Raw genomic sequence first — 24,722 nt, 5'->3', positions numbered from 1 at the left:
AGTCCATCACCTTTACCCTCAGCTTCTTTAGCAAGGCAGTGGTCGACTTGGAGGTGTGTTTGGGGTCGTTATCATGTTGGAATACTGCCCTGTGGCCCAGTCTCCGAAGGGAGGGGATCATGCTCTGCTTCAGTATGTCACAGTATATGTTGGCATTCATGGTTCCCTCAATGAACTATAGCTCCCCAGTGCCGGCAGCACTCATGCAGCCCCAGACCATGATACTCCCACCACCATGCTTGACTGTAGGCAAGACACACTTGTCTTTGTACTCCTCACCTGGTTGCCGCCACACACGCTTGACACCATCTGAACCAAATAAGTTTATCTTGGTCTCATCAGACCACAGGACATGGTTCCAGTAATCCATGTCCTTAGTCTGCTTGTCTTCAGCAAACTGTTTGCGGTCTTTCTTGTGCATCATCTTCAGAAGGATCTTCCTTCTGGGACGACAGCCATGCAGACCAATTTGATGCAGTGTACGGCGTATGGTCTGAGCACTGACAGGCTGACCCCCCACCCCTTCAACCTCTGCAGCAATGCTGGCAGCACTCATACGTCTATTTCACAAAAACAACCTCTGGATATGACGCTGAGCACGTGCACTCAACTTCTTTGGTCGACCATGGCGAGGCCCGTTCTGAGTGGAACCTGACCAGTGAAACCTCTGTATGGTCTTGGCCACCGTGCTGCAGCTCAGTTTCCGGGTCTTGGCAAGCTTCTTATAGCCCAGGCCATCTTTGTGTAGAGCAACAATTATTTTTTTCAGATCCTCAGAGAGTTTTTTGCCATGAGGTGCCATGTTGAACTTCCAGTGACCAGTCAGTATGAGGGAGTGTGAGAGCGATGACACCAAATTTAACACACCTGCTCCCCATTCACACCTGAGACCTTGTAACACTAACGAGTCACATGACACCGGGGAGGGAAAATGGCTAATTGGGCCCAATTTGGACATTTTCACTTCGGAGTGTACTCACTTTTGTTGCCAGTGGTTTAGACTTTAATGGCTGTGTGTTAATGGCTGAGTTATTTTGAGGGGACAGCAAATTTACACTGTTATACAAGCTGTACACTCACTACTTTACATTGTAGCAAAGTGTCATTTCTTCAGTGTTGTCACATGAAAAGATATACTCAAATATTTACAAAAATGTGTGGGGTGTATTCACTTTTGTGATATACTGTAGGTCTGTAGCAGTTTGGGTCGAGATTGTCTCCCCCTTTTGAAGAGGGGGATGACTGTGGCAGCTTTCTAATCTTTGGGGATCTCAGACAATATGAAAGAGAGGTTGGCTAGTAATAGGGGTTGCAACAATCTTGGCAGATAATTTTAGAAAGAGAGGGTCCAGATTGTCTAGCCCGGCTGATTTGTAGGGGTACAGATTTTGCAGCTCTTTAAGAACATCAGCTATCTGGATTTGGGTGAAGGAGAAATGTGGGAGGCTTGGGTGAGTTGCTGTGGGGGGTGCAGGGTAGTTGATCGGGGTAGGGGTAGCCAGGTGGAAAGCATGGCCAGCCATAGAAAAATGCTTATTCAAATTCTCAATTATCGTGGATTTATCGGTGGTGACAGTGTATCCTAGTCTCAGTGCAGTGGGCAGCTGGGAGGAGGTGCTCTTATTCTCCATGGACTTTACAGTGTCCCAGAACTTTTTTGAGTTTGTGCTACAGGATGCATATTTCTGTTTGAAAAAGCTAGTTAGTTTTCCTAACTGCCTGTGTATATTGGTTCCTAACTTCCCTGAAAAATTGCATTTCACGGTGGTTATTTGATGCTAATGCATTACGCCACATTATGTTTTTGTGCTGGTCAAGGGCAGTCAGGTCTGGAGTGAACCAAGGGCTCTATCCGTTCCTGGTTCTACATTTTTTGAATGGGGCATGCTTATTTTAGATGGTGAGGAAGGCACTTTTAAAAGAATAACCAAGCATCCTCTACTGACGTGATGAGGTCAATATCCTTCCAGGATACCCGGGTCAGGTTGATTAGAAAGGCCTGCTCGCTGTGTTTCAGGGAGCGTTTGACAGTGATGAGGGGTGGTCATTTGACCGCAGACCCATTACGGATGCAGGCAATGAGGCAGTGATCACTGAGATCTTTGTTGAAGACAGCAGTGGTGTATTTGGAGGGCAAGTTGGTTAGGATGATATCTATAAGGGTGCCCGTGTTTACAGATTTGGGGTTGTACCTGGTAGGTTCATTGATCATTTGTGTGCGATTGAGGGCATCAAGCTTAGATTGTTGGATGGCCGGAGTGTTAAGCATGTCCCAGTTTAGGTCACCTAGCAGCACGAGCTCTGAAGATAGATGGGGAGCAATCAATTCACATATGGTGTCCAGGGCACAGCTGGGGGAAGAGGGTGGTCTATAGCAAGCGGCAACGGTGAGAGACTTGTTTCTGGAAAGGCAGATTTTTAGAAGTAGAAGCTAGAATTGTTTGGGCACAGACCTGAATAGTATGACAGAACTCTGCAGGCTATCTCTGCAGTAGATTGCCACTCCGCCCCTTTTGGCAATTCTATCTTGTCGGAAAATGTTATAGTTAGGGATGGAAATTTCAGGGTTTTTGGTGGTCTTCCTAAGCCAGGATTCAGACACGGCTAGGACATCCTGGTTGGCAGAGTGTGCTAAGGCAGTGAATAAAACAAACTTGGGGAGGAGGCTTTTAATGTTAACATGCATGAAACCAAGGCTTTTACAGTTACAGAAGTCAACAAATGAGAGCGCCTGGGGAATGGGAGTGGAGCTAGGCACTGCTGGGCCTGGATTAACCTCTACATCACCAGAGGAACAGAGGAGGAGTAGGATAAGGGTATGGCTAAAGGCTATAAGAACTGGTCGTCTAGTACGTTCGGTACAGAGTGTAAAAGGAGCAAGTTTCTGGGCGCGATACAATAGATTCAAGGCATAATGTACAGACAAAGGTATGGTAGGATGTGAATACAGGGAGGTAAACCTAGGCATAGAGTGACGATGAGAGAGATATTGTCTCGAGAAACATCATTTAAACCAAGTGATGTCACCGCATGTGTGGAAGGTGGAACTGAAGGGTTAGCTAAGGCATATTGTGCAGGGCTAGAGGCTCTACAGTGAAATAAGACAATCACTAACCAGAATAGCAATGGACAAGGCATATTGACATTAGGGAGAGGCATTCTTTTCCAAGTCATCATAGGGGTCCAGTGAGTAGTTAAGCTGGCTGGAGACACGGCGAATTTGACCGCCAGCGGGCTGGGGCTAGCAAGCTAGCAGAAGGGCCTTAGAGGCACGTTGCGACAGAAGAAGTCTGTAGTAGACTCCTCGTGCAGATCCATCGGCAGACCAGCTGTGATGGATTAGTAGGGTTCCGTGTAGTAAAGGTACCCAGTCCAATTGGCAAAATAGGTGTAGTGGCCCAAGAAATTGTCAGATGGACCTATTCAGCTAACAGTCCGATATGCTCTAGACAGCTAGCGGGCCGCGGAGAGCAGGCTAGCAGATGATCATTCAAGAGACGTCGCGAAAGAGGCGCCTGTTGCAAAAAGAACCCTCAGTCAGATTGCGTCGGTAGTCCAGTTGTGATGAATTAGCTGGGCTTCGTGTAGTAAAAGGGGTCAGGCCAATTGGCAAAATATATATTGTAGCCCAAGGAGTGGATGATGGACCTATGTGGAGAATGAGGGCTGCAGTAGATATCTCAGATAGGGGGTTACTCTAAGAGGGTTTTTATAAATAACCATCAACTCGTGGGTCTTGCGACGGGTATAGAGAGATGACCAGTTTACAGAGGAGTATAGAGTGCAGTGATGTGTCCTATAAGGAGCATTGGTGGCAAATCTGATGGCTGAATGGTAAAGAACATCTAGCCGCTCGAAAGAACCCTAACCTGCCAATCTATAAATGATGTCTCCGTAATCTAGCATGGGTAGGATGGGTCATCTGAATCAGGGTTAGTTTGGCAGCTGTGGTGAAAGAGGGGCGATTACGATGGAATCCAAGTCTAGATTTAACTCTAGCCTGCAGTTTTGATATGTGCTGAGAGAAGGACAGTGCACTGTATTGCCATACTCCCAAGTACTTGTATGCAGTGACTACCTCAAGCACAAAACCCTCAGAGGTAGTAATAATACCTGGGGGAAGTGGGGCATTCTTCTTACCAAACCGCATGACCTTTGTTTTGGAGGTGTTCAGAACAAGGTTAAGGGTAGAGAAAGCTTGTTTGACACTAAGAAAGCTTTGTTGTAGAGCATTTAACACAAAATCCGGGGAGGGGCCAGCTGAGTATAAGACTGTATCATCTGCATATAAACGGATGAGAGAGCTTCCTACTGCCTGAGCGTTGTTGTAAATTGAGAAGAGCGTGGGACCTAGAATTGATCCTTGGGGTACTCCCTTGGTGACAGGCAGTGGCCGAGACAGCAGATTTTCTGACTTTATACACTGCACTCTGAGAGAGGTAGTTAGCAAACCAGGCCAAAGACCCCTCAGAGACACCAATACGCCTTAGTCGGCCCACAAGAATGGAATGGTCTGCTGTATCAAAAGCTTTGGCCAGGTCAAAGAAATAGCAGCACAATATTGCTTAGAATCAAGGGCAATGGTGACATCATTGAAGACCTTTAAGGTTGTAGTCACACATCCATAACCTGAGCGGAAACCAGATTGCATACCTTAGTGAATACTATAGACATCAAGAAAGTTTTTCCAACACTTGATAAACAGGGCAAAATAGAAATAGGCCTATAACAGTTATGATCAGCTTGATCTCTCCCTTTAAATAAAGGATTAACTGTGGCTGCCTTCCAAGCAATGGGAACCTCCCCAGAAAGAACAGACAGGTTACAAAGGTTGGAGATAGGCTTGGCGATGATAGGGGCAGCAAACTGAAAGAAGAAAGGGTCTAAACCATCTAACCCAGATGTTTTTTGGGGCCAAGTTTCAGGAGCTCCTTTAGCACCTTGGACTCAGTGGCTGCCCAAAGGGAGAAACCTTGTAGCGGGGCAGGAGAAAAAGAGGGAGAAGCATCAGGGATAGTTGCATTAGAAGGGGTGGGAGATGAGGAAATGTTGGACGGGCAAGGAGGCATGGCTGAGTCAAATAGGAATCCTGACTTAATGAAGTGGTGATTAAATAGCTAAGCCATGTGCTTCTTGTCAGTAAAAACCACATCATCAACATTAAGGCACATGGGCAGCTGTGAGGAGGAGGGTTTATTCTCCAGGTCTTTAATTGCTTTCCAGAACTTCTTGGGGTTAGACCCACAGAGAGAGAACTGCTCCTTAAAGTAACTAACTTTGGCCTTCCGCATAGCCTGAGTGCACTTTTTTCTCATTTGCCTGAACGATAGCCAGTCAGCCTGAGTATGCTTGTGCCGAGCCTTTCGCCAAATGCAATTCTTGAGGTGGAGTAACTCTGCAAGATCACAGTCGAACCAGGGGCTGAACCTGTTTTTAATTCTCATTTTCTTTATGGGGGCGTGTTTGTTAACAATACCACTGAAAATATAAAAAAGAAGGTCCAAGCGTCTTCGACAGAGAGGATCAAGCTGATTTTATACCATTTTACAGGGGCCAGTTCATGAAGGAGGGCTTCCTCATTCAAATGTTTTTGCAAGCGTCTATGACAAATCAGGACAGATCGTTTCACTGAGCAGCCATTACGAACACAGGCTGTAAAACAGTGATCACTAAGGTCATTACGGAAAACATCAGACTGATACCTATCAGGATTATTTGTGAGGATAACATCGAGGAGAATAGCCTTTGAAGTCATATACCTTGTGGGATTGGTGATAATCTGAAAAAGATTTAGGGAGCCATTGCTTGGTCAGGTGGTTTAAGCATGTCCCAGTTTAGTTCACCTAGCAGGACAAATTCAGACTTAGTGTAAGGGGCCAGGAGAGAGCTGAGGGCAGGTAGGGTATAGGCCGGTGCTGATGGAGGACGATAGCACCCAGCAACAGTCAACAAAGAGCTATTTGGAATTTTAATGCTTAAAACCAGCAAATCAAATTGTTTGGGGACAGACTTGTTAGAGACAACCGAGCACTGAAGGTGATCCTTGGTAAAGATTGCCACTCCCCCACCTTTGATCTGTCTTGCCGAAAAGGCTTATAACCAGAAAAGATAACATCAGTATTCAAAACACTCTTCCTTAACCACGTCTCAGTAATGACCAACACATCTGGATTGGAGTTATGAACCCACACTTTCAACTGATCCATTTTAGGTAATAAGCTTCTAGTGTAAACATGCAAAAAAAACAGGCTTTTACGAGAGCATAAATCAGTGAAGCAGATATCAGAGCACAAGTCAGAATTGGGGCTAGCAACAGTAGATGGGCCAGGGAGTACATCCATATTTCCAGATATCATCAACAGTAATACAATCAGGGCACAGCATAGGACAGGGAGAGCTCTGCAGTGACGATTTATGACACCTGAATGTGCATCAGATGGCAACAAGATCATATTGTACAGCAATTTCATCAGGTAACATGAATACAAAGCCGGTGAGAGGTGGTTAGAATAGGATGGGAGGCCAAAAGTCTGTCTAACAAATAGAGAGTCAGAGTCCTGAGTGTGGGAACAAACAGTCTGTCCCACAGTGGGTTAAAGAAAGTTTGTAGTCAACAAAGTATACAGGAGTCATGAGGCAAATAGCAAAATAGCAAGATGCACAAGAAAATAATAAAATATATAACGACTTGGGGCTAGCCAAGTTCAGAGTCACTCGCCCCAACAGTGCGTGTGTGCTGGAGGTGAGCGAAAGCTCGGGAGAGAGGGGTGAGTGTGGTGGAGGTACCTGTACCAGACAGGGGGAGACAACCATGGCAGACGGTGAACAGATCGCCAGGTGGACTCCAAGCAGCAGTGCAGCAGGCAACGGGAATAGGTGTGTGTCACACCCACTTGGGAGAAGCTTTTATTTCTGGAGGAAGAGATATCTTGTAGAAAATGCCAGTGAATGGTCTTTGAACAGCAGGAGGGGTCTTCAGAGGACGCTTCAAAGACTCCTGACAATTGTTGAGCCAACAGGCCTTTTACTTCACACCTCAGTGCTAATTGAATTTGTATCTGGTCTGTCCTTTCAAGCCTGGGAGCTCAGTTCCAGGTTGGAATGGTGTCCTTAGGTGTCAGGGTTTACCAGAATTGGACCCAGAAGCAGACCAGGACAAGGTGAGTATAAAGATGGTGAGTATTTATTAATCAATGAGAACGTGGAGGTAGATAGTTCCGGGTGGAGGAGCGGGCAGCGGAGGTGGATTGATGGGAGTGGATAGGCAGATCCAATGGATAACAACACACTGGCGACGAGCAGACAGGGATGGGGTATGGGTTCCGGGTGAATGGCTGTAGACAAAACAAACGGCGGTAAGTTAAAGGCAAGCAAGACGTACAAAACAATAAAACAAAACAAACTCTATAAACTGGAGGCTGGTTTGTGGGCACAACATACTGTTCATGGCTAACGATCCGGCAGGGAATGGATGTCAGGTCAGAGCTTTTGAAGGGGAGAGGTGATGATCAGGACAGGTGTGCAGATTACTGATGGGATACAGGTGCGGGTGAACATCGATCTCCCAACAAGCTAATTCGCCCGGCAACCAGACAGGGTGCGTTCCAGGACACCGGAAACACACTCCAGGACAGAAACACAGGCAAACACAGACTCAGGAAGCGGGTTTCGTGACATTAGGTCTCTGCTATTTGTTATCGAGAGCACCCTCTGTATAGCTTGGAAAAAGAAAACCTTGGAAGCAGTAATCTCTCTAGTTAATTTTGGTCAAAATTAGGTTGTAGGTTTGGAGTTTTGATCTGGAGCATATAACCTAATGTACTCCAGTAAATTCTGACATAAGGAATAGATACAACATTCCTTTGAAATAAAGCACGTATTAGATATATTATTGTTCTGAGGGAGTAAGGAGAAACACATTTTCCCTGCTGGAGAGTCAACTGGACAAAGTGAAAGTATCTCAAGAAAGTGAGGTTTGACTGGGTACACATGCGCGTTGCAGATGGAATACATAAAAGACTATAGCGAGCTCTAGCCGTGCGTTCGTAAATTCACTCTGGCTATCTACTCCGATTTCAGAGAGCTCTCCTCTAAGTGAATAACTGATGAATTTACAAACTCTCAACACCCGTTGAATTTGGCCGCTGTCTGTAAACATCAGCAAAAAAGCTTAATTAAATTGTTGCCAGCAGCACAGTTACAGTCACCACTCTGGATAACAATGAAAACAGCCAAACCAGCTCTGCTAGGGCAAGTAAAATGGTGTTCTCTCATTTGTTTGACAGTAGCTAGCAAGCTAGCTAACGTTAGCCAGTTACTTGAGCGTTCTCTGTCACTCCAGAGTGAATTTACGAACGCACCCATAGGTGTCACAAGAGATGAACAATTGTCATAATGAAAAACAACACTTCTGCATTCGAACGTTGACTTTGTCAATTTTGTCTGTTGTGAAAAGGTATGGTTATTACCACACAAATACCTGCTTGCTAACAAGGTCAAAGAGGTCTCTTTCAGAATTATACATAAGTATTTTCCTGTGAATCATTACCTGAATTTATTTTTACATTAACTGTACTTTTTTGTTGAGCATCCAGAAACATTTTTGCATTTATGTTGGCATTGTCTACATGTAAAGTGATTATGGCAAGATATTTGTAGATTTATAATTGATAATATTCTTGATTCATTTTGTTTATTATGGGAGCATGTGCTGCTCAGTTTCCTTAACTATAATAAGGATAAAGAAAAACTATTTTACCTCTGACATTTAATTTTGCTAAAGGAAAAATGTTATATTCATAAATATAAATTCACTAATAAAAAAACTCTCTTCCTTGTTTTCTGTAAGGAGTTTGAGACCATTCTACATTCTTCGAATGAGAAAGCTGTAAAAACAGTCAATATGTGTGTCTTTAAAGGCCTTTGCATAATCTGTAGTTTGTTGTACCCCCTAGCATATATGTTGTTCTTGTTTGTTTGTTTGTATATTTCCTGCGGGTATATTGGTGTTTTGTGAAAAGAAATATGATAAAAACATAGACTTCAAAGAACCAGAAAGTTTATCATAACACTGTCAAACATTTCTTGGCATTTCTGCATCAAAAATGATTGCTAAATACTGCACAATTTAAACACTCCCCCCCCCCCAAACATCTGTAAATATTGAACCATAAAGTGTTCCTTCCTGTGTACTTAAGCTAAAATGTTTATTCTATTCTACTGAGCCATTTACTTTATGTTCGAATTCTTATTCTTAACTTGAATTTTTTCTTATTGTTGTTGCATTGTCGAGAAGGAATCCGCAAGTAAGCATTTCGTTGGACGGTGATACCACGTGTATCCTGTCGGCCGACATACGACTTATACAACTTAAAACTATAGGGATAATTTATATAATACATGATCGATAGCAAATGAGAGAGAAAATACATATATTTTATGGATGACCATGCTGCCTTGTTCTGTGGTTGCCATGGCACCGAGCGGCAGAGCGCTCTGCAAATATTGTAAATATAGGGTGCGTTTGTAAATTCAGAGCGTTGTCAGATTGTCTGTTGGTAAATTCTCAGTGTTGGCCGAGGAGTAGGCTCGATCCAAGCGTTCTGGCCTCACAAAAGCAGTCAAGCACCCAAGCTAACTGGCTAACATTGCCTAGCTTGCAAGCTACTTCAAGACACAAATGAGAGAACAGCTCACTCTGACCCTTTTACTCACCCTAGCAGAGCTGGTTAGTCTGTTTTCATGTTATCCAGAGCATTGGTGACTGTAACTGTGCTGTTGGCAACTATTTAAATACGCTTTTTGCCGACACCGGCCATATATCAATTTGTGTTGAACGTTTGGAAATTAATCAGTTATTCTGCGCTCTGGCACACAGATGAGAGAGCTCTGAAATCGGAAGATATAGCCAGAGATAATTTACGAACACACCCATAGTCAATATAGTAAATATTTGATTGTTTTTAAAGCTTTTTTTTTTAAAGACGCATTATTATTATTGCATTTGTATATTTTTATTTAAAAATGTAATCAACATTTTGGGGTTTGATAACTTGTTAATAGATTAAATGAAATAACAGGACTGATTATGGCAAGCAGGTCAGTTTATTTGGCTTGCTATGATTTGAATGATAACACCAGATCAACAGCATCGGCTTTTTGGCCCCCTGCCCCAGTTCCTAGAGGGAAGTGGACTGTTGTGTGATGGGATGCAGAAGCTTGCTTCGTAGGGGGCTTTTCTGAAACACTGCTTAGGTGTGGTACTCTTATACTGGTGCTTCTACAGTCTCCGAAGCATCACCAAGGTGGGTGCTACATTTCAGTAGAGGATGAACCAGCCTACCTACGAAGGAGGAGCTGTGACTATTGAATATGACAAACTGCCCGATGAAGAGCTCTGGCACCTGTCTGTCAGATGTCTCTACCTCCCTGCCTTGCTGTACCATCTATGCTCGCTCCTCTCAAGATACAACCCTTCTGAACTTCCTATCATCTAAAGCTGTGGAAGACTGTCGCCCAAGAACTGCCATATTCCTAAATCTGTTTTATGAAATTGTTTTTTGTTTGTTTATATAACATACATACAACTATTATTATTATTATTATTATTGATGAAAACATGACCTAGTGGCGCAGATTATTGTTGGATTTGAGAAGGGCGTTCCCTCGCCCTTATTTGCCTATTCACATCAAAGGCCATAGACCGGTGCACCGCTGCTCAGGTTAATAGAACTCCCTCAATGGGAGTGGTAGAGAATACGTTCAGGGAAATGCGATGATGCGAAAGTGTAAGAATGATGCTATTATGATCAGAGATTTGTATACAAATAGAGTATACACCTTCGTTCGAGGTGTACATACCTACATCTCCTGATTGCAAGCCATATAATCTTATTTATAGGTTTTCCTACTCTCTTGAGAACCGTGATTATCTCGAAATGGAGTCAGTCGGCCGTGGTGAGTTCTCTGAAGTTGAGCTAGTCCAGGATGTAGGCGAGATATATGGTAGAGTCCTCTAACATTTTGAGAGAAGAGTTTTGAGAGAAGGGGTTCCATCCTCACAGGCAGATGCCCTGGTGTAGGATCGTTTAGGGCCAGGTAGTGGGATGGGGTGGTGGGTTTTTATGAGTTAGATGTTGGTGCAATTTAAGTTTTTCCCATTCCCTTATTTTCTGGGTGACCAAATTGTGCATTTCAAACTCCGACCTGCTAAAACAGAAATACGCAACACAGCGTCTTGTCTGCCGGAATGCCACACGAAGAAGAAGAAAGTACATTCAGTCAATCCCAGTGACTGTCTTGTTTACCTCTCCACTAACCATCCCAGGGGGACTATATAAACTATTATTTAAACCATAATGCAACTCACATTAATTTAATTTAGATGAATAGACATATTCTGTGTCCAGGGTAAATCATTTGACCTAACTCATTTATACTATCACAGGAGCAAGAAAAGTCACAGGTCCTTCATATTATTCCCATAATCCTGGAACTAATCCTGTAATTATTGGAACTCTGTTCATGCAACACATGACTGAAGCCTGTGTACACAGGCCTTTCCTGAAAGAAATTAAACCTTGCATGGATGCAGGATGGGTCTTCCACCAGCAGAGGCACTGTTTCCAACTGAACTGCCATGTCATGATCAAATCACAGGCTTTGTAAAGAATTGATGTTGACTAACAGTGAAATGTTTACATATGGGTTCCAAAAATGCAGAATTAAAGATGAAGATACAAATACAAAATAAAATACAAATAAAAAATAGAAATAGTGATACGAGGAATAAATACACAGTGAATAACAAATAGCAATAACAAGTAAAAAATAACATATAGCTATATACAGGGAGTAGTTTGTATTTTATTAGGATCCCCATTAGCTGTTGCAAAAGCAGCAGTTACTCTTCTATAGCCTACATATCAATACATACCAACAAACTATTGAGATCAAATAGGGGAGAGGCGTTGTGCCGTTTATCTGTTTTTTTTTTAAAACCAAGTTTGTTGTTTATTTGAGCAATATGAGATGGAATGGAGTTCCATGCTATAATGGCTCTATATAATACTGTATGATTTCCTGAATTTGTTCTGGATTTGGGGACTGTGATAAGACCCCTGGTGGCTTGTCTAGTGGGGTACGTGTGTGTGTCAGAGCTGTGTGTAAGTTGACTATGCAAACAATTTGGGATTTTCAACACATTAATGTTTCTTATAAAAAGAAGAAGTGATGCAGTGAGTCTCTCCTCAACTCTTAACCAAGAGAGACTGGCATGCATAGTATTTATATCAGCCCTCTGATTACAGTGAAGAGCAAGACGTGCCGCTCTGTTCTGGGCCAGCTGCAGCTTAACTAGGTCTTTCCTTGCAGCAATCGACCACACGACTGGACAATAATCAAGATAAGACCAAAACTAGAGACTGCAGAACTTGCTTTTTGGAGTGTGTGTCAAAAAAGCAGAGCATCTATTTACTATGGACAGACCTCTCCCCATCTTTACAACCATTTGAATCTATATGTGTTGACCATGGCAGAGTACAATCTAAGGTAATGTCAAGTAATTTATTCTCCTAAACTTGTTCAACAGCCACACCATTCATTACCAGATTCAGCTGAGGTCTAGAACTGGAATTCCACTACCGAATTGATGTGCAGGGGTACGAGGTAATTGAGGTAGCTATGTACATAGGTAGTGGTAAAGTGATTAGGCAACAGGATAATAGACAGTGGCAGGGTATGTGGTGAGTGTGAAAGTGTGTGTTTATTTGTGTGTGAGTATGTATGTGTGTGCATGTTATGTGTATGTGTGTGTGTGCATGTTATGTGTGTGTGGGCGTGTGTGTGTGTGTGTGTGTGTGTGTGTGTGTGTGTGTGTGTGTGTGTGCATATAGTCAGTGCAGGAGAGTTACTGCAGAAAAGTGTACGTGTGTGTTTATGTTTATTGACCTGGAGGCAAAACTGAACTATTTCCACTAGATCGGCAAACTGCAAAGTCAAATTTGGCTATATCGTATAAGTTCATGGTCTTAATTTAAGGTTAGAGTTAGGCATCAGGGTTACCAATGTGGTTAGGGTTAAGGTAAGAAATGTTATGACTTTGTCAGCTCGTGATCACTGCAGAGCTGCCTCCAGAGCAAGATTAATGACAATAAATGCCATCCTGTGATAAATGGGTCTACTAGAGACTTGACTGATCAGCATCCTATTGACAGCCCGAATAGGACAACATCTGAAACTAACCCTAACCTTCTTAACCCTTAAACATACCCCTAACCATAAATTAACTAATTCTGAATTTCAACATTGGTTCTCTGGTCAGTAGTTTTTCCAGAAAGAAATAGTTTAATTAATAGGTAATAACAGTGAAGTAGTGCTGTGTATCTTTGGCAATTTCTCATCTGTTATAATTCATCAGAATAAATATGTTTGCATTATTTTCCTTTTGTTATTTTTCTTCTTCTTTCCCAACTTATATTTGCTGCCTCTATAGTTTAACCATCAAAATGGGAGGTAGACTAGATGTCCAATTGCCATCAAATTCTTATTCTTCTAATTCTTATTATACAACTATGATTTTGTCCTGTGCAAGGAAACATTGTATAATATTGATAAAGGAAATAGATACATTTACATTCAGAAAAGGGAATGGCCCTTGTGTGATCTAACATATAAGGTCCCACAGTTGACAGTGCATGTCAGAGCAAAAATCAGCCACGAGGTCGAAGGGATTGTCCATTGAGCTCTGAGACAGGATTCGGTCTTCAACGAGGTTGAAAGTATATTCAGTATATTGAGTTCGTTCCCGTGTTTATTTTACTCAAGCGAGATTGGACGCCTCGCCATATATTTGACACCCATGCTGTGTAGACGATGGATGAGTCATGACATCAAATTAAATCAAATTAAATCAAGACATCAAGTTAAATTGTATTTGTCACATGCGCCGAATATAAAGGTATAACGTTAGACTTTAAAGTGAAATGTTTGTTTACGAGTCCTTCCCAAAAATGCAGAGTTATAGGCCTCCAGGAGTAAACGAACAGAACATCATAAGTGTATTGATTGTTATTTTGAAGACAATAAAGTATTTTTAGTGTCCATTAGAATGAGTTGAAGTCGAGAGGTTGAATCCATTCAACGATGTGATGTTACACTCGACAGACGTGTGAAACTGCACCGCTGTCTTCCCGGTTATAAACACACACAGACTTGTACTAGTGCATAATGCGCAGTTCTGTCGCCAAGACAACCGTTTCTGTGGATGAAGTCATTGTTACGCTGATAGTTGCTATAGTTACAACCTAGAGAGGGCGCTGCGGAGGGGCTATGTACGTAATATGACGCAGGGTGGGGGCGTGCTCGCGATGCGCGCTGCGCAAGGCTGGTTGTTGTTCCCGCAGAGAGGCGAGAAGATGGCGGCCGTGTCAAGCGGAGGTGCAGCTGGGTCCGCTGCGGCCGGGATTACACACTCTACCCGACCGGCCCACGCAGGCATGGGCGCCCAGAACCGAGCACAGCCATCCTCTGGGATCAGCCACTCCAATCGACCGGCCGCGGGGTGCATCACCAACCCCGGCCACCCCTCGTCCGGCAGGCCCCCCCTAGCCCGAGTGGGCTACTACGAAATCGAGCGGACCATCGGCAAGGGAAATTTCGCCGTTGTTAAATTAGCAACACACATCATCACCAAAGCAAAGGTAGGATGATTACTACAAGGCTTTTGAAGGGGATCAATTCCAGGTTGTCAACGATTTGTACTAATTTGACTGTTATCGCTGTCACTCTCATCCAGGCTGAAGATTGGGCCTTCGGGCTGAGAGCGAGTAACGTTATAACGGCTAGACCGCTTTTGGTCGCAGTGCGGGGGTGTAAACATGGGGCATCATAAGCAATCATTCGCCTTGTAGTTTTTCACATGATAGAACCAGTTCTAATGTAACAAGGGCAGCGGCGGTGACTTGTCTACGGAGATGAGGGTACCGCTGGGATGAAAGAGAGTAGAGGGGCGCTTCGAGCCTGGACTGCGTTCGTTAACTAACCAGATGTTTTTGGCATTATGTATTAGCTAGGTAGAATCATAAGCATCATGTCATCAGTAGTTTACACGTATCATTTGCAAGCAACTATATATATATATATATATATATATATATATATATATATATATTTGGGATATTTTGAAGTGAATGCGCCCTTGGCAAGTTAGTTAAATTGGCTTGGTAGTTAACTAAAATAACAAACCCGCTTGACAGGCAGTAGACATATTACTGGCTGGCCATATCTCACCCCTAAAAATTTGTTCACTTACAACGTACTTTCTCACTGAAAAAGCTCATGTTTTTAATTTTCTCATGGTGAATTTATTTGATTTAGTGGTATATTCAGGGGCTGGTATTTTAGTTTTAGCCTGGTTATGTGGCATCTCCATTTGAGTATAGGCATAGGCTATGGGAAAATTTGCAGCCTCCGATATGTCATAGCTTATTGATAACCCTTTGAGTGTGCTTATGCTGTTGCATAGTGTGGGCGTCTGTAGGCAGATGCATTGCTGGTGGATAGTCACTGTCCGCTTGACACTTGTTTTTCAATATTGAAACAAAAAAACAATCATAGTACTCGCAACTTTTACCTAGATATCATTTCTCATCCTTATAGTTGAGAGACCTTAGCATGAACAGTAAACTACTTTTTTTTAATCCACATTTTGCCTTTACACAAATTACCATTCCATTTTATTTTCCCAGGTATCTTATTGAGAAGTGGTTGCATCCCCCCACACCTCTCTGATTCAGAGGGGTTTGGGTTAAATGCGGAAGACACCTTTCAGTTGAATGCATTCAGTTGTACAACTGACTAGGTATCCCCCTTTCCCTTTCAATGTTTTTCTCTCAATAACGACTTGGGTGGCCAAGGAGTAGAGCGGGCCAATTGATAGCCTACCCACTCTGGCCATACTTTTAAGCCTGTGCCAGTGCCACTAAGCTGACATATCTCCTAGTAATAAGACTGGATCTGCAACACACTCATGGAATCGAACTGAGGCCAGTCATCAGAGAGGAATAAACAGAAGGCTACCTGTAAGGACATCACGATTGTAATGTGTGTGTAGAAGACCGAGAACACGTGACTACTTCCATGTGTGTTGTGTGAATGAGGCTGACTATTCTGATAGATTAGCTCACATGGTGACATGGGACATATTCAAAAACACATTAGGCTGTAGCCTAAGCAGCTTAGGCTAAGCCACAGAACTTGTGAAGATGTATTTATAGGGAACCACATATTAGTGCTTCAAAGTTACTTAACGATTCATTGATAAAACACTAACCACTAAAAACTACAACCTTATTAGGCCAGGGTTTTTGTTGAGTGATTCTTTTGCAAAGGGGGACTCCACACAGGCCCTGTATTTTGTGTTCTACAGGATTGGTAGAATGGATTGCATTAGTGCAATTTGAAAATGACCCTTTCCAGGCAGAGGTCATTGTGAGAATTTACATTTGATTTCTCTCATTTAATAAATGTATAATTAAATAGGCCATGCTGAATCACAGGGTCAGGTCAACACATGACTGGACATTTGGCGTTTTTCCTGGTTGATGTACATTGGGTTGGTATTTTCCCTGACATGCATATGGTCCTCTTTTTAGCCGTTTTTTTGTAGAATTTTGACCCGGAGTCGTACAAAATTGGGTGTTACTCTACTCCAACGATTAAGTGAAACCAACGAAAAACAAACTTGGTTTTCCTTAACTAATCTCTCGTCGTTTGTCTTTCAAGCACCCACATGGGTTTGTATTTTCCCCATATCCAATAAGGAGGGGACTTGCAGCTAGTGGAGTGTCTCAAATAGAACCAAGTTCTATTTTAGCGCTTGGCCACACAGACGCTCATTCACGAGCGTGATTGGTGGGGGTGAAATTATTGAATAACATGTATGTGTACATTTATTTCGTGGCCAGTGTGATTTCTGTGTAAGTAGCTGGTCCAAGTATGATTGTTTTGGGTTTGGCATTAAATGTACCACCACCCAAAACCTTTTTTTCCCCTATTTTTTTTAACCCCTCCAATTGCATCTTATGAACCATGACATGCTTCATGTTCACCTGGTTTGTATGTACAATTTAAATGGGACTAGATGATGTTTTTGTTTTTTAAAGATGCTCAAACATATGAAACCAGTGCCTTGGTGCTGCCGTCTCACCAACTCAAGATTATAAACACTGATATTTCTGGTCATGTTTATGAAATTCAAAGTCCCAAAAAGGGCACATTATGCAACCGAAGAGCTACTGATGTCCAGATTTAAGAAAAATTGCATGAATAGCTACATCAACAACATTTCTTCTGAATTCAAACAGTAGCCGATCTATTAATTTTGCTCACATGTATTAACATGACACCCTTCCTAGCAGTCAGTTAGCCGACGTAGAAGTGAGCAAATTCAGTATATTTGGACAGATCTTCGCACTGCACACCTTTTCCACCAGCATTAGTCATGCCTAATCACTGGTGTGAAAGACAGGAGCTATAGCTCAATGCTTCGGTCCGCAAAGCCAGTTAGGGAGAAGGGGTTTGTGGAGCCGTCGTGTTAGACTGAGCCAAGCGTCACAGCTATGGAAGAGGGACTGCCTTAGAGTCGTTAGGGCAGACCTGACAGGCTCGGTACTAGGGTCAACAACAAAACACACACCTGAATAAAAAAAGTGTTTCTAAACCTAAATGTGTCTACCAGCTGACTAGCTCCCTCCTCATCAGAAGACGGGGCACCTCCTCTTGGCTCCACTACAGTCAGACAGGTATGGCTAAAGAAGGCAGCCGGCGTGCTCTGGCTTGTCTGCGGTGCATCGCACCGTCTCCTCATGTTACACTGCATCTATCTAGACTACTTCTCCCCCTACCGCCGCCGCCTCAGCTTAGATTTGCATCGAGGAGTAGGAGGAGCAGCAGCCGCGATGGCCAGGCAATGTTAGATAACGGGCCTAATGCACGTGTCATGCGGTGATTTCATTTGCATTAATAATTTTACAATTGTGGTGTTGCTGCTTGACCTATCTTCATGTCCCATAGTTATTGGGTTATGCACAGAGAGAATCTGATTCTGTACGCCCATCTTCTCATGTTCTTGTTGGTGCGTTCAGTACTAGCCCTGGTGGAATCTGTCCTCGGTCTAACTCATGTCATTTAAAAAAAATCCAAAACCAGTCGTTTTTGACAGGCAATTTCATACTACTTACAGTGCATTCGGAAAGTATTCAGACCCCTTGACTTTTTCTACATTTTGTTGCCTTACAGCCTTATTATAAAATGGATCAAAAAAATATGTCCTCATCAATCTACAAACAATACCCCATAATGACAAAGAAAAAACAGTTTTCTTTAGAAATTTGCCATATCTATTAAAAATAAAAAAACATAAAAGTATAATTATTCAGACCCTTTGCTATGAGACTCGGAATTGAGTTCATGTGCATCCTGCTTCTGTTGATCATCCTTGATGTTTCTACAACTTGATACCTGTGGTAAATTCAATTGATTGGACATTATTTGGAAAGGCACACAACTGATGATATAACGTCAGACAGTTGACAGTGGATGTCAGAGCAAATACCAAGCCATGAGGTTGAAGGAATTGTCCGTAGAGCTCCGAGACAAGATTGTATCGAGGCACAGACCTGGGGAAGGGTACCAAAAACTGTCTGCCCCAAGAACACAGTGGTCTCCTTCATTCTTAAATGGTTGAAGTTTGGAACCACCAAGACTCTTCCTAAAGCTGGCTGCCCGGCCAAACGGAGCAATTGGGGGAGAAGGTCACTCTGACATCTCTGCAGCACTCTACCAATCACACCTTTATGGTAGAGTGGCCAGACGGAAGCCACTCTTCAGTAAAAGGCACATGACAGCCAGCTTGGAGTTTGCCAAAAGGCACCTAAAGACTCAGACATTGAGAAGCATTTTTCAGTGGCAGGGACTGGGAGACTAGCTGACTGGGGCAAAGGTTCACCTTCCAACAGGACAACGACGCTAACACACAGCCAAGACAACATTTAGGCTTCGGGACAAGTCTCTGAATGTCCTTGTCCTTGATCTAGCAACCTTTAGGTTACTGGCCCAATGCTCTATCCACTAGGCTACCAGCCACCCCATGCTTTTAGTGTCATACCCTAGAAGACTCGGCTGTAATCTCTGCCATTGCTGCTTCAACAAAATACTGAGTTAAAGGGTCTGAATACTTATGTGATATTTCAGTTTTTTTATACAAACCCGTTTTTGCTTTGTCATAATGGATTTTATGTCATAATAATTTTAGAATAAGGCGGTAACGTAACAAAGTTGAAAAAGTCTAGGGGTCTGAATACTTTAGTGTATCTATGTTTAGGCTGTTTGGTAGTAGCTTAGCTAGATTATGGTGACAAAACATACTCACTCATATACAGTAGACCAGCCATACTCAACTGCGGTCCAGACCCAGAACGGGGTTAATACGGACCACGGCTCCAGAGTAAAACTAGGTCAGCTTTCGACCCCTGGTATCATATAAACACACATAAGACATGTTTTTTTTTTTTTTTTGAATTGCAGGAAATTAGCTTGAAACAGAAAAAATCTCTGGCCCATGCAAAATGTTTAGAATTGTGGGAAATTAGCTTTAAAACTGCAACATTTTCTCTCCGCCAACAACAGAGCTGTGAACAGTTTGGGGTCACTTGTTACGAGGTGGGGGTTTGTTACTATGCCGATAATTGACAATATCCATCCGAGCCTTTGCCACCTAGGTCTGATACCATTGTCCAAACTCACCCCCTTTTACCACAGAAAGGTTCCTCAGTAAGCATCCCCATAATGGAAACTTTCACCTATATTCAGGTCATACTGACTGTATGGTTTGGTTCCATGCCTTACAACACTGTATCATCAGCTATATTTAGCCCCTTGACAAATAGCCCCACGGCATCGCCTTCCTGCGTGTGCCAGTCCGGGCTAGTCCCCCTCGAGAGTCAGTTGGCAACATTGACGACATGATGTGTCTTTCACAGAGACTTACACATTGGAGTCACTTAACTTTAGTGAGTTATCAACGTCAGGTGCCCCGGGAATGGTAATTCCATTGGAATCTTGTTGGTATCCATAGAGACATTGACCATGTGTTGGTGAGAGATGGAGGACTACAGAGACTTGACCCCCTCCATGTATGGAGCTCAGCTGCTGCAAGGGGGCCCCAGTCATTGGTTGATATCAAGATCCAACGCAAACTCTTGTCTACAGAAAAACTGTCAGATGGACTAAACCACCCACATAACCGTGGACATTAAAGCAATAAGGCACTAGAGACTGTGGTATTGTGAATAGGCTATATCATGATGATACACACGACTGGATCACAAACTCAGCCAATCAGCATCCAGGACTGGAATGACCAATTTTTATCATACAGATTATCCTCTGTGTTGTATCTGTTGGTGTTTTGTGCCTCTTTGATCATCCCGGTTTTGTTTGTTTGCTTTGGTTTTTTAGAAAGACTGTGTCTTCTTGATTTTCCCCATTGTCCATTTAGGGTATTGGCTGCCTCATTGATGAATAAGACCTATTCACAGTTGAAATAGCACGTGCACTCCTGATCCACACGAATAGGCCCATAATTTGGAACACACACTTGCTCTACAGTACAGACACATACAGGAACATCTGAACTTAGACTTATGACTTAGCTGAGTCACCCACATGCGTGACACACACACACACACACACACACACAGAGAGAACATTGTCTTTGTCTCTCCCTGGGGGAGTGTGTGAAGCCTGTGGCTCCGCTGTGTGGTTGAAGGGCAGGGAGACCGTTTTGTTGTTAGCTAGCACGGGGTGGCAGGTAGCCTAGTGGTTAGAGCAAAAGGTTGCTGGATCGAATCCCTGAGCTGACAAGATAAAAATCTGCCGTTCTGCCCCTGAACAAGGCAGTTAACCCACTGTTCCTAGACTGCCATTGTAAATAAGAATTTGGTCTCAACTGACTTGCCTAGTTAAATAAAGGTTAAAAAAAATACAAATAATATCATGATACCACACTGCCCCCCCCCCCCAGGTCAAAGTCTGAGTCTCTTATTACTGGTAACCTTGACTTTCACCCTGTGTGGTGACCGTCTCCAGATGATGAGAACGTTGATCAGCAGGGGTGAATGCAGCGGTGCGTAGTGTTGCCGCTTGAAAGGAACATGCAAAGAAAACCAACAACATGGCTTGAATAAAAAAGATGCAGACTTAATTGTGTGATCATGTGACGCTCACTGCACACGTTAACCACCATATAAGGGAGCTTGATTGGAGTAGAAGGTCAACCCTCTACAACAGGGAACCCAGCGGGCTATGCTGATAGAGATGACGTTGAGATGATGATGATGTCATTTCGACCATCTTTAACTGGTGGAAATGTGAATGTTTTGATCTCAGTGTTGGCAAGTATCCCCCCCCCCCCCCCCCCGCCTCCCCATACTAGAACAATGTCACACTGATCATCTCTTGCTCACGCACAGCAGAATACAGCCACGTGCATGCTTCACGGTCACTCACATGCACATGCTTGTTAGCACTCTGTGCACCCAAACCAACCCTATCCACAATCCCACTCATGCTGACTCATACTGACTGTTATATGTTTAGATGCACTTTGTGTGTATGTGTGTGTGTGTGTGTGGGCTTTGTTTCTATGTAAGAGTATGGTTGAGTGTGTCTTGGGAGCGAAGGGGGGGGGGGGGAGGTTCTTGGTCTAGTCTCCACTCAGATGAGGACACAGCCCTGGTCTCTGTTGGTTAGCATTGCTGCTGAGCCAAGTGGCTTTAGGCCTGACTGACGAAGGCAGTTAAGATTCAACTTTGACTATCCTCATTGCAGACGGCTGAGATGGTGTCTTTATGGCTGTGTCTTTTTTTAAAAGCTCTCACCTGTTAGACTACTTACTGGTATCTCACGTGATATTGTTAGAGGTTAGCCTAAATCCACACATGACACCATCACCAATGTGTTTCATTTGGTTTGTGTGAAACTCCTTGTTTTGTTCTTAACTTTTATTAGACTCTTTGAAGCCATCATTTTTATTCCATCTTCGATCTCCATATTGCGTTTTTTTCCCCCCGTTTTTTTTCTCCATATTTGCCTCTCTGAGCTCTCCGCAGTCAAAAGCTGTTCTGTAAAACATAAAAGGAATTTAATGACGGCAAAGTCGTCATACCAAACTTGAAAAGTCCTCTTGTCCGCATTCCCTTTGATGGAATTGTCAGCGGCACAGTCGTGTTGTTTAGAGTGCCTTGCCCCAAATACTGTCAGTTTACTGGTCTGCTTGTGTTGGAGGCCTATCTATCTCTCCTGTTCATGTTGTAGGCCACTTGTCTGTTCCTGGTTGCTAAGTATCAGCAGTGGCGCGGTGCTATGGTTAGGTCAACAGTCGTGGGTTCGCGGGGGGCTATATGACACTTCAGCTTAACTGACTCTCTGTATCCATGTCTTTCAATGGAAAATTCCAAGGTAATGCAGGCCAGACACGTCACCCCTCCAAGTAGATTACTGTAACTATAACTGTACATTATAAAACCAGCCAATAGTTCCAACTACAACTGGCCATTTGAATTGTGTGTGTGAGGAAATGACTTGTGCTAGTCATTCGGATAGCTTGTCCAAACTCCTCTGTGTGCTCAGCTTATCAGGCCAAATGATGTTCTATCAAACATGATGCTGGCACCAGCTTTTATAGGCCAGCATAGCTCTCTCTTCCAGTTTTGATTTCGCACCCGATTTCCTTATTTTCAGTCCATTTGCATGGAAAGGGAATTTGGGTTTGTGGCATGAGACCCAGAGTGTGAACTCAAAAGGCCTCATGACCTTCCTCCCTAATTTGTGCCTTTCTGTTTTTACTGTATAATACGTAGTGTGTGTTTTTCAAGTGTCTCCCTGTTCCAGATGTTGGCCATCGTACCCACGATGCGGGGGGGGTTACATCAACACAGCTGGATGACTGCCAGAGCAATAATAGCCCAATGAAGCTTAAAATACCACGGAGATGGACATGCACACAGGCCTAGTGAGGAAGATGGACCCACCACACACACACAGGGTTCAATGCTAGAACACCATGTGCCTGGCTCTTCCTTTTCCTGTCTGCGAGCCGGAAATGGGCCGCAGCTTGCTTTCATATGGCCCCATTCTATTATCTCGGCCAAGAACAGAGAGGGGGAAGAGTAGCTTCAGAAATAACTAGCATTCCCAGCACGCGAAGCCAGCTCACAAGGAGGTTTAGGCTTGTGTAAGAGCAGGTTAGCGTCTCATTCTAAACAGATCACCCCATTACGCTAATTTATTCATTAGCCTAAAACCTGATGTCGAACTGACACGTCACAGTTATTGGTAAAAGAAAGCACCGCCAGAATTGGTTAGATCAGCATGGTGTCAAACTCAATTCCTGGAAAGTCGTGCTTTTGCACCTCCCTTGTACTTGATTAATCAATTAAGGTAATTGATTAGTTAGGAACCCCTCACCTGGTTGTCTAGACCTTAATTAGACACAAAAGGAAATAACAAAAACAAGCAAACACAGAGCCTTCAGAAAGTATTCACACCCCTTGACTTATTCCACATGTTGTTGTGTTACAGCCTGAATTCAAAATGGATTAAAAAAACTATTCTCAGCATCTACTCATAATAGCCTATAATGACAAAGTGAAAACATGTTTTTAGAATTTCTTGCTAATTTCTTGAAAATGAATTTACATAAGTATTCACAATAGAAGTCGACCGATTTATGATTTTTCAACTCCGATACCGATTATTGGAGGACCAAAAAAAAGCCGATAATGATTAATCGGACGTAATATATATTTATATATATATTTATTCATTTATAATGACAATTACAACAATACTAAATGAACAATGAACACTTTTATTTTAATATAACACATAAATAAAAAATCTATTTAGTCTCAAATAAATAATGAACATGTTCAATTTGGTTTAAATAATGCAAAACTACAGTGTTGGAGAAGAAAGCAATATGTGCCATGTAAAAAATAAAAAAAATCTAGTGATTAAATTCCTTGCTCAGAACATGAGAACAGCTGGTGATTCTTTTTAACATGAGTCTTCAATATTCCAAGTTAATAAGTTTTAGGTTGTTGTTAAGATAAGTTTAATGCTAGCTAGCAACTTACCATGGCTTCTTGATGCCTGCACTCACGTAACTAGGGCTGGGCAACCTGCCACGCAGTCTCCTCGTGGATTGCAATATAATCGACTATAATCGGCGTCCAAAAATGCTGATTAGTGATTGTTAGGAAAACTTCAAATCGGCCCAAATTAATCGGTCGACCTCTAATTCACACCCCTGGGTCAATACATGTTAGAATCACCGTTTGCATCAATTACAGCTGTGAGTCTTTCTGGGTAAGTCTTAACAGCTTTGCACACCTGGAATGTTCAATATTTGCCTGATATTCTTTTCAAAGGTCTACAAGCTCTGTCAAGTTGATTGTTGATCATTCATAGACAACCGTTTTCAAGTCTTGTCATAGATTCCATGGCGCCGGAGGAGATGGCTGCTGTTTTTCTATTTAGTGTTTTTTTTTCTCGTTATTTTTAACATATTTTGTACATAATGTTTCTGCCCCCGTCTCTTATGACCGAAAAGTGCTTATGGATATCAGGACAGCGATTACTCACCTTGTACTGGACAAATA

The 24,722-nt window shown here is 42.9% G+C and overlaps 1 protein-coding gene across 1 annotated transcript in view; it reads left to right on the top strand.

The window, feature by feature from the left end:
- The first annotated feature begins 14,374 nt into the window (after window positions 1–14,374).
- LOC135552697 (serine/threonine-protein kinase SIK3 homolog) overlaps window positions 14,375–24,722 on the top strand; it is a 54,885-nt gene continuing 44,537 nt past the window's right edge. Inside the window, 1 exon segment of the mRNA XM_064984468.1 lies at window positions 14,375–14,699. Coding sequence (XP_064840540.1) covers window positions 14,415–14,699 — 285 coding nt within the window. The 5' untranslated portion in view covers window positions 14,375–14,414.

This window comes from Oncorhynchus masou, chromosome 13, assembly GCF_036934945.1.
Source record: "Oncorhynchus masou masou isolate Uvic2021 chromosome 13, UVic_Omas_1.1, whole genome shotgun sequence".
NCBI lineage: Eukaryota > Metazoa > Chordata > Actinopteri > Salmoniformes > Salmonidae > Oncorhynchus > Oncorhynchus masou.
This window is presented reverse-complemented; position numbering and strand designations above follow the sequence as displayed.